The sequence below is a fragment of the Equus quagga genome, chromosome 12 (genome assembly GCF_021613505.1).
Source record: "Equus quagga isolate Etosha38 chromosome 12, UCLA_HA_Equagga_1.0, whole genome shotgun sequence".
Lineage (NCBI taxonomy): Eukaryota > Metazoa > Chordata > Mammalia > Perissodactyla > Equidae > Equus > Equus quagga.
The window spans coordinates 8,652,215-8,663,577 of NC_060278.1; the positions used below are offsets into that span (position 1 = coordinate 8,652,215).

Consider the following 11,363-nt stretch of genomic DNA (forward strand, 5'->3'; position numbering starts at 1 on the left):
GGCTCTATTAGTTGCTTTACTCCTTTAATATAAAAAAACCCCTCTGATTTTACACTTTAATAGCAACACCTAAAACAGATCAATAAATTAAAAAATAAATGAACAACCTGCTGTAGGTGTAACCAAAATATCTGGCAAATATCATTTAAAAACTAAATTTATTAAAATATAGACTATTATGCAACTGTAATAAAGTATTTTTATTCAAAGATTGTGACAAACTAAAACTGACTAGCATAAATGAAAAAGTTAAATGTATACTCTGTTTAATAAAACTCCAATATTAAGAAATTGAACTACTCTTGGCCAAATTTCAATTTCTCAACGGATAAGGAACTTTCGCTAAAGCCAACCAGTGTGTATTGTGGTAGAAAAATAATCCAAGATAAAATAGATTTCTCAATTCCTACCTCTATAATTTTGGACACATCAGTTTTTTTGAAGATCAGTCTTCATATACATTTCTAGCACATCTACAACCTTTTTTCTTAATTTTTTTAATTTTTTTATTTTTTGAGGAAGATTAGCCCTGAGCTAACTGCTGCCAATCCTCCTCTTTTTCGCTGAGGAAGACTGGCCCTGAGCTAACATCCATGCCCATCTTCCTCGACTTTACACATGGGATGCCTACCGCAGCATGGCTTGCCAAGCAGTATCACGTCTGCACCCAGGATCAGAACCGGTGAACCCTGGGCCACCAAAGTGGAACGTGTACACTTAACCGCTGCGACACCCGGCCGGCCCCTCTACAACCTTTTTAATGTTTAAAAATTTCAAGCTGTATGAACAAGTGCTATAAGTTGCAATACTCTTAATAACAGGGAAAATTTGGAATGTAAGTGTTTTATAATAAATAAGTGGCTAAATAATTATGATACACATATACAACTGGATAATTTATAACTACAGCCCTTAAAAATTAGATTGTAGAAAAATATAATGACATGAGAAAAGTTTCATGATCTACTATAAAATGAGAAAAAAATAGCAGTTTAAAAACAGCATATCCAGCATAATCCATTTTTGCAAAATAAGTATTCATGTACATAAAGAGTAGAGTGGAAGGAAACACATCAAAACGTTAAGAAAAGGATATCTCTGGATAGCAGGCATACAAATTATTTTTATTGTCCTTTTTGCTTATTTGTGTTTAAAACATTTTACATTCAGTGTGTATTACTTTTATACCAAAAATTATTATAAAAATAAAAATTAAAACTGTAAAAAGATATTTTAAAAACTTTAAACAGATAACATGTAGTAATCAAAAGCTAACAGTTTCTAAATGCGGTGAAAATTACAATACAGCCAAGCTGAGAGCTGGTATTTCAGGTTTGGCCAAGAGTACGTAATTAATTTCAAAATCACAATAATAATTATCTACATTAGTTCATATAGGAGTATCTATTACATATGGTGTTTCAATGATATAGTTAGTCCTCCTTTATATAGCAGAGGGAAAAAAATGGAGAAACTACAGTTAAAAACTGTTGCCTATTTAAATAACACAAACCTAAATTTAAAACATCAAAAGCCTCATCTCATAATATCTTCATAAGTCAATCAAGTAAGATTTAGAAGTCTATTGGTTAAGGTGAATGATACATACATTAAAGTAGGTTATAGCAAAAACTGCTAACATATATTGAGTGTACTCTGTGTGTAAGACACTGGATAAAGTATGATCTCTGTCCTCAAGGTGATATATTGATAAATCACATGATATATTTGATATATGTGTTTACAAGATTATCTACGAATTTAAAATTCTAAAGGCCAAAGGCATACCAAACATAGTTGCCACAAGACTCATTATAACCTTAGGCCTTACATAAAGATTAAGTAACAAGGAACAGAAAGATTAAGTAACAAGGAACAAAAAACTGTAAGATCTTACTCTCTGCAAAATAGCCCAGGCAGATCAAACAATTTTAAAGTATTATTATACAAACATTGAATAATTCATTATAACAATATTTGTGCTTCAATTAACATCAACATAGTTTCTGAAGGTAACAGTATACTGAATACTGTCCACCACAGGTGCCCTTTGGTATCTTAACTTTGCAATATCTTCTTAAATGTCATGTAAATACAAACTGTATTTACACTTACAAGGGTTTCTTAATAAGTGATATAGAACGTCAAAGTAGTACACTGGAGACACCAAGTCTAACTTTATCAATTTCCAAAAAGATGTTAAAATGTGTGTAGAAAGGATAAAGGTAGGACTTACATGAAACTCTCAGAATCATGCCTTTCTACAAACCCTCTTAAAAAGGCATTGAAAAAAATCAATATCTAAATAAGTTCCTATATTATTTCTTTACATTTTGTTCAGGTGCTCTTATCTTTCAACCCTCGATATGTCTTCCTCCAATTTGACGTTTGAGATTACAAAAGGAATACTATTTTGTGTACTGCATATTTCTTTTTTAAAACCTTTTGAATCTGCACTTAATTAATTTTTATTGAATGGTATTGAATATTCGTTACTTAGCTAAATGATGATTAATGAAAACAGACATGATTAAAAACTATAGTAATGTATTAATGTTACATTTAGTTTTACACTCTTGCACAATAAAAGTACTAAAATGCATCATTAAAAAATACATTTTGTTTTTGTTTTGAGGAAGATTAGGCCTGAGCTAACATCGGCTGCCAATCCTCCTCTTTTTCCTGAGGAAGACTGGCCCTGAGCTAACATCCGTGCCCATCTTCCTGTACTTTACGGGTGGGACGCCTACCATAGCACGGCTTGCCAAACGGTGCCATGTCCGCACCAGGGATCCGAACTGGCGTACCCCGGGCGGCCGAAGCGGAACATGCGCACTTAACCGCTGTGCCACCCGGCCGGCCCCCCGAAATACACGTTTATTGTGAAAAATAATTCATCTAATGCAAAAGGATATGAAGTGAAAAGCAGAAGTCCCCCTCTCCAACCTTCCCAACAGAAAAAAGTATGTGAACAACGGCCTTAAACTTCCCAATATTGGTCAAAGACATAAAATCACAAATTCAAAAAGCTCTACAAACCCCAACGAGCATAAATACGAAGAAAACCAGACCTAGATACATCATACTCAAATTGCTGAAAACCAACGACAAAGAGAAGAGAAAAATCTTGAAAACAGCCAGAGAAGTGACACATTAAATACAAGAGAACAGCAACTCGAACGACTTTTCTCCCAAGCTGCAAAGAAGGTCCAATATGAGTATAAAAAGGCGAACACTGTTACAATAAAATAGCAAAAAAAAAAAAAAAAAGTGGTATAGTATATATATTAAAATAAAAGAAATCGTTTTACCAAAGAACATAATTGTTCTTTCCTTTCTCTCTTTTCATATTGAAAGTTTCCAAAAAGGCTTAAATAGTAGACTTTATGAGTATGCGGTACCAACCATCTCCATGCCATTTTTTTTTTAAACATACCCAAATCCGCAGTCATTACGAGACAAGACTTCTGTTTTCAACAACATAAACTACTTAAAATCTGGATAATATACTTGTCTCTGGCTTGAAAGATCAGCAGGTAATTAATTCACATTCGCTACGTCCCCTTCAATTACATTCCTTTTAAACGCAGAAAAGAAGTAGGTTAAATAAGCAAGACTGGAAGCAGAAGGGAGGTTTAAAGGAGCTGAGGTTCAGGGACGGGGGCCTCAGGCCTCTGCAAGAGGCTTCTGCAGCGGGGACCCGGTGCACGTACCATTTTTCGGCAAACTCTGGATCACCTTCACCGCCGCCTCAAACCTGGTTTCATGCACGGATCTCGTGTCCGCCATCTCCAGCCGCCAGCGCCGGCCCCGGTCCCCAGGTGTGTCGGCTGGAATCAGGCAGCAGCAGCACCAGCTTTCCCAGGAGCCTGCATGAAACTGGAACATGGAGCGCAGCCGCGGATCAACATGCCCAGAGGGAGGAGGCCGGCAGCGCAGCTGGTCAGTTCCCCGTTGCCCTGCCCTATCCAGGCCACACCGACCGTCGTGGCCCGGCTCCTTCCTCCTCCCCGGGGCGTGACCAAGGGCGAGAAGCAGGCCCGCGAAGACAGAAAAACAACTCACCGAGAGGAAGAGCATCTCTAGCAGAAGGCGAAGGGGCTCCCGCCACCGGTGGTCGCGGAGCCGCTCACCCACCCGTAGGACCCTGGCGGAGCAGCCACACCCCCCATCCCGGCGGGGTCGGTCTGTCGGTCCGCGCCCTCCCCACAGCCACGCCCCGGAGCCACCCCAGGACCCACTAGCTCGCGCCGCCGGCGCGCAGCAAACTCCACCCACCCGCCCCGCGGAGGCGGCGGCGACGCGCGCTGTCCGTCGGCGCCCCGAGAAGGGCCCGGGAAGGAGGAAAAGAAGAGGAGTGCGATGGGTCCGCCGAGGACCCGCTGCCCGCTGTTTGAGCGGGGTGGACCCACGTGTCCGCCCGCGCAGCTGCACCGGCGGAGCGCGCCCGGGCCCAAAGTTGCGCGCGTCGGCACCGCTGGGCGGAAAAATGCCTCTGCGGTGCCCAGAGCCTGCCCTCTCTGGTTAAGATTTCAGGAACGTGATGGGAGTAAGCAAAGGGCTTTAGCTCCGGAAGGCTCGGTGAAACCTTAAGTTCTGCCATTGACGTTCTGTGACCTAGAGCAAGTTACTTTAGCCTCTCCGGTGGCAGTCTTTGTACCACCCTAAAGGGCAGATGAAAGGATTAGGGATGTTGGATAGGGGTGCTTAGCAGTGCTTGGCTCGCAGCTCTCTGAGACAGGGACGTCCGAGCAACACCGAAAGGACAGGGGAGGTCGCCCGCTACTAGACTGGGCCGGGGGAGAGAGGGCACCTTCCCGGGCACCACCCCTAACACCGAGCCCTGGGAGCCGGGCCCGGCCCAGCCCAGCTCCAGCCCGATTTAATAGGCGACAGGGCGTGGGGGAGGGGCGAACGATGAACCAGCATGGATCAACCCTAAAAATGGGTACCCTGGGCCTGAACCTTTCTAGCACAACGCCCCGCGTCCTCAGGCCTCTAGGAAGCGCCCCAGGCCCATCGAGGGGGGACTGACATGGTTGTTGGGGTGGAGTCCTGCAGCCCGGAAATCCCAAAGTCGCCAGGTCGCTTTTGTCAGTTCGGGATGGGTTAGGAGGGTTACTAGTACAAAGCTAGACGCAGACTATAAGTTACTTTTCTCTCCGAGCCGCAGTGCCGGCATTTACCTTGGTACTGCCGGGCAAGGCCTGTCCGGTAATGTCCCCGACGCCCGCCCCTCGCCCTGCCTCGCGGACTTGTGGGAAATGTAGTCCCCCCTCCGCGGCGCTTCCGGACACCTCCCTTGGGCGGGAGCTTCCTCCCACCCGTTCCGGTTCGGTTGCTCGGCCCCGCAGACGCTCGAGCCTGGCGGCAGAAATCCGTCTTTTCTACTGCGTCGCTCTGTACCAATTCAAAATACCTACCACATCAGCTTCCAGCAAAAGGGACGCACTTGAATCGGAGAACTGGGCTCCAATTTCTTGCCCTTGATCCTTACTGACTTTGAGGTTGCGTATATGAAAGCAAAGAGGGCCATTCAGGTAATGAAGGCTACTGCTTACTGAGTGCCGGGTTTCTGCCAAGCAGATGACACGTATTCCAGAAACTTTGTAGGGTCTTTGGGAATGAGGACTTTAAGACTCATCTTATCTGATTTGCCCGAGATCCTACAATTTAGTAAGTAGGAGAACCAGGAGTCAGTCAGTCCAAAAAAACTCTTACTTAAGTCTTAGCCTTTTTCCATGATACCAAATTGTAAGAGACTAACAATTTTTCTAATTTAATCAAACTAGGAAGACTTTGTGTGTTTAATATCTACTGCTTCCTCTACTCTTTTTTCTTGCTCTTTGATGATATGCTTTTCAGTTCCAGTCTACTTGGTCACGCATACTTATAAAAGGACTTGGGTATTTTTTCCCTAATCCAGGACTTCATTTTGACAACTGTTCGTTGAGCTTATGTAATAAACTAATTTACAGTATGTTGATCTTTAGATAATGATGAGTAAGAGTTTTGTGCCAATAATTTCTGTTGAATTTCCATTTGCTGGTAGTCTGGATTTCCAATAAAGGAGAATAGCATAAGGAGAAAGGAACTTGAGGTTATTCAGGTAAAAGTATTTAAAAAGTAGCTCTTTCACATCGCTGGGCTCGTTCAGGTGTGGTAACTCCTGCTGAAACGTAATGATGAATATGATGGATTGAATCAGTTCCCAAGGTGCCTTCCAATTTTGTGAAACTGTAATTTTACCTAAAATGTGTGTCTTGGAACACTAGTTAATGTCTTTCAGTACTTACAGTACAGTGCCCAATATGAAGCTTTTTTTTAATTGAAATATAATTGACCTATAACTTCATATTAGCTCAGGTGTACAACATAATGATTCAATATTTGTATATATTGTGGAATGATCACCATAATAAGCATTCTTGATCATGTATTTCTAGAGATGTTTTAATTAATAAGGGGCCCATTCTTACACATGACTATAAGAAAGATAAAATAATTAGCTTATGGATCTTAAGAAACATAAAGGAATATATATTGAAATAACTAAAAAAGGCTTCTTCAAGATGCTCTTTCCTTTACAAACATTTTTAAACCCCTACTGTGTCCCATGTGATGTAATTGACACTGAGGTTTACAAAGCCCCTCGGGGAACTCAGTCTAGTGTGGTCGACAGATATGTAATATAGGAATTGCAACACAATGCAAAAGTGTTGAAATTAAAGGATGTAAAAAATGCTACATTATGTGCGTCAAAAGACAACTACAAAAATGTTAAGAACAACGCTATTTGGTAATAGCCCAACCTGGAAACGACTCAGTGACCATCAGCATTAGACTGGATAAATAGGGACTACTGAAGAGCAGTGAGAACAAATGAACTACACCTATTCAACATCTTCTATGACTCTCAGACATAATGTGGAGAAAAAGAATATAGATTCAAAAGAGAACATATTGTATGATTCCATTTATATAAAGTTCAAAAACAGGCAAAACCAGCCTATGTTCAAATTCAGGCTGGAGATAGAGTGTCTGGAAATGGAATGTGGGAATTATGGGGTTATGGTAATGTTCTATTTCTTGAATTTGGTGCTTGTTACATGAGTATGTTCACTTTGTGAAACTCAATTGAATGTGTAACTAAGATTTGTTCATTTTTGTTTATGTCATACTTCAATTGAAATTTACGTTAATATTTTTTTAAGTGCCATGGGAACAAGAGAGTAATTAAATGTATGTAACACAGATGAGGAAGATGTCATAGAGGAAGCAACATTTCACCTGATTCTTCTGGGATGAGATGTTATTTACAAGCAGAGATGATGAGAGAGAGTCATTCTGGGAAAGATGTAAAAGCTAAAACATTATACCATATGTGATAAGCAGGAAATTTGTTCATGTGTTGGGATCAAAGATGTGAGGGAAGGTGGGACAAGGTATTGGATGAAAAGCTGATTGAGGCCGACTTAAGGTCATATATGCCCTGCAAAGGAGTTTGTACTTTATTTATAAATCCATAAAGATGAAATATTTTGATTCAGCTAGAATTTGATCAGGAAAGTAGAACCACTGTGATTGGTGTGGCATGAGATTAATTACAGGGATTAGACTTTATAGAATTATGGGAGCTGGTCAAGAGGCCTGTGGAAGACTATTGCCTCTGTGTCTGGAGGCAGGCCTAAAATTACTCTAAGTCAGCATGTCCTATAGTCAGGAACTGGTGTTAAGTAGGGAAAAGCAAAGACAAATCGAAACCCCTACGGACAAAGCGGAACCAATGAGGACAAATTGAATCCTGTATTTTCTCTCACTGCCTCTAAACTCAATGACGTAGATGACCTTCAGAACAAAAAGGAACCAGTCTCCATGGAGCTGAACTCATGCCTGAGCTAAGACTCAAGAGAAACTGTGGGTCAAGCTGCTACTCCATGCCTGGCACCTTTCAGAGCTGCTTCACTTCTACCTCCCAAATCTCACATAAATTCTTATGGCAACCCAAAGTTGGAACAATACAGGGAAGGGAATTCTGGGAGATATAGGTCCAGCTTCTCTAAGAATAATTCTCAATGCAAATTTACCACAATTATTCTAATTGTTACTTTTAGAGTGGCCAAACAAAGTTTATTCCAGGAATACATAGAAAGGTAAACTTCTTTAAAAATCTACTAACATAGATAAAAAGAGAAAATGGGGGGAGGGGGAAAAACCCTTGGCGGTTATTCAGAAATACCATCTCTTATGGACTGAATATTTGTGTGTCCAAAATTCACATGTTGAAGCTCTAACCCCAAGTGTGACTATATTTGGAGACTGGGCCTGTTGATCAAGGTTAAATTAGGTCATAAGGGCGAGACTCTAATCCAGTAGGGCTGGTCCGCTCAGAAGAAGGGGAAGAGAGACCAGAGCTCTTTCTCTCCACTATATGAGGACACACCAAGAAGGCAGCAAGCCAGGAAAACAGCTCTCACCAGAAACCAAATCAGCTGGCACCTTGATCATGGACTTCCAAGCCTCCAGAAGCATGAGATATAAATTTCTGTTGTTTAAGCCACTCAGTTTGTAGTATTTTGTTATGGAAACAGACACCAGTCATACTTCTGGCAGTCATAGCCAATGAAATGAAACAGGAAAAAGAAATGAGGCACAAACATAAGAAAGGAAGAGTCAAAATGATTATTTTTAGATAATATTGTCTATCTAGAAAAAATAACGTTGAATAAACTAAAATACTATTGAAATTAATATGAGTCCAAGAAGGTGAATAACTTAAGGTAAACATACAAAATCTATAGTTTCCTATTAGAATATTGAAATACAAAAATCAAACCTAGATAGATTAAAAACTTAAATGTAAGAAACAAAAGTACAAACTTGTAGAACATAAGAAAGCCTTAGCTAATGCAAGCAAGACAAAAGAATATGAATGAAATGTAAGAATCAGGAAAGAAAAAGTAAACATTTCATTATTTGCAGATGTTGTCCACATAGAAAATTTAAGGGAAGCTACAATTATTACAACTAAGAAAGGTTTTAGCAAGGTTGTTGAACATAAGCTCAATCAATAGTGATCCTTCAACCCAACAGTAATCAATTAGAAAATGTAACAGAAAAAATCATATTCACAGTAACAATAACTTCCAAAGTACTAGAAACAAATAAAAAATGTGTAATACTTTCGTGGAGAAAAATTGTAAAATTTACCAATGGACATGAAAGACCTGAATAAATGGACATATAATAGTTATGTCCAAAGTTATAAAGGGGAAAATTTTTCCCAAATTAACTCATAAATGCAATATAACTCCACTTATAATCCCTACAGGACTCTGAGGAACTTTATAAGCTGACTAAAAACCTTACAGAAAGACTCAGAGCAGGCAAGATGACTCCAGGAAGAACATTTTATGTTAGTCAGGGTGGGGTAGCTGCTACCATCAACAACTGCAGTATCTCGGAGACTTAACACAATAAAATTCATCTGTTACACATGTCACAGTCCAATGCTAGTCAGTAGAAGAAGAGCAAGGGATGGGTGAGCTCTGCTCCATTTAGTCATCGGAATGCAATATGCTTCTGTCTAGTGGCTCCATCATCCTGGAGGACCTCACAGTCCTCTACTGGATCTGCTGCGTCCAGCCAGAAGAGGAGGTCAGAGAGAAGGCATAGAGAATCTCAATGGAAATTTTAAGGAGCCGCATCTGGAAGTGGCAAATATCACTTTCCACCAACATTTCATTGGTCCCACTTAACTTCAAGCAAGACTGAAAAATTTTAGTCTAGCTAAATTTCTAGAGAAAAAGAAAACTGGACTTGGTGAACAAGTAGCAATCTCTACCACAAAGGATTGGCCCTGCCAAGTAGCATACTTAGGGACCATTGGTAATTAATGAGTGTGATAGCGACTGAAGAAAAGCTACTTAGTTTAATGGGACAGAGGAGAGAACCTAGAGATAGGCATTAAAAATTAGTGGAGAAAGGATGAACTATTTAATGAATAGCAATGGACCAATTCCACATAGAAAACAAAGATAATAAGATCCTTACCTCAGACATACACATAATAAATTCCACACAGATTAAGGATCTACTGTGTAAAATATGTCTTTAAAATCATTACAAGAAAAATAGAATAGCGGCTTCATTGCACAACACTGGGGTACACCATTTGTGTTATAATCTATGTTAATTGGTGCTCCCTGAAGTTGTGCAGCCCAGTGGTCTTGTTTATGGTTAAGTGTTAATGAAAGGTTTACTTAACAAGCCCCAAAAATAGAATTACAAAAAGAAAATATGGATGAATGTCTTAGTCAGCTTAGGCTGCAATAAATAAACACAGACTGGGTGACTTAAACAACAGACATTTGTTTCTCACAATTCTGGAGCCTGTGAAGTCCAAGATCAGGGTCCTAGTTGGATGGGGTTCTTAGTGGGGGTCCCCTCCCTGGCTTGCAAGTGGCTGCCTTGCTGTATCCTCACATACCCTTTCCCCAGTACCATATGTACTCATTGAGAGGGAAAGATCTCTTTCTCTTCATCTTCTTATAAGGACACTGATCCCGTCATGAGAGTCCTACCCTCCTGAACTAATCTAACCCTAATTACCTCCCCAAGGCCCCACCTCCAAAAAGCATCACATTGAGGATTAGAGTTTCAGGAGATGAATTTGGAGTAGACACAAATGTTCAGTCCATAACAATACATTTGACTACATCCAAATTAAAAACTTTAGTATGAAAGAAGATGCATAATATGAAATGAAAAGCATGCCACAGATTTGGAAAAAATACTTTCAACACATATATTGATTGATACAGTCTCCAGTTACAACTCCTTTCTCCCTTGTCTCTACAGAGATTATGAAAAGCTAAAACCTCAATTTCCGAGCCCCTCTTACAGCTAAAGGTAGCCATGTGTCGCTGTTCTGGTTTATGATTAGAGTGGAAGTTGCTGGATAGTGCTTATGTGAAGGATTTTTACATGTAAAGATTTAGCTGGCACACCCCTTTGCCCTTTTTGGCTTTTGCCTTTTACCCTCATCCTTCTTCTTCCTGAAAGGTTGTTAAAATGGATAGAGGTATAGCAGCTGTCTTGCCCCATAATGACAAAAACATATACCAGGGGGGTGAAAACAGAGAGAAGAGGAGCCTGGGTTCTTGATAACATCATGAACATCTGCACAAGCCTCATACAGTGCATGTCCAAATCTCTTGATCCAAGAAAAACATAAACATCTGTCTTTCTCAAGGTTTTTTGTTGCTTGAAGAAAAATGGAATTTATAACTGAAACAATCTGTAACAGACAAAAGATTTTTGCACAGAAGAAATAAAGAGCTCTTTAACTAAAACTAAAAGAC

General features: G+C 40.2%; 1 protein-coding gene across 6 annotated transcripts in view; it reads right to left on the reverse strand.

The window, feature by feature from the left end:
• The window catches only part of ACBD5 (acyl-CoA binding domain containing 5), a 39,401-nt gene extending 34,166 nt beyond the window's left edge, over positions 1 to 5,235 (reverse strand). The window contains exons 1-2 of one of the 6 annotated variants that reach the window (XM_046678787.1): positions 5,187 to 5,235; positions 3,714 to 3,879 (exon numbers count right to left, since the gene is read on the reverse strand). In XM_046678787.1, the coding sequence (XP_046534743.1) occupies positions 3,714 to 3,789 (76 nt within the window). In that variant the 5' untranslated portion in view covers positions 3,790 to 3,879; positions 5,187 to 5,235. Of the gene's footprint in view, positions 1 to 3,713; positions 3,889 to 4,065; positions 4,219 to 5,186 lie in introns of those variants that run through there. The other 5 variants (XM_046678789.1, XM_046678783.1, XM_046678785.1 and 2 more) reach the window with 5 other exon arrangements.
• Between the last annotated feature and the right edge of the window lie 6,128 nt (positions 5,236 to 11,363).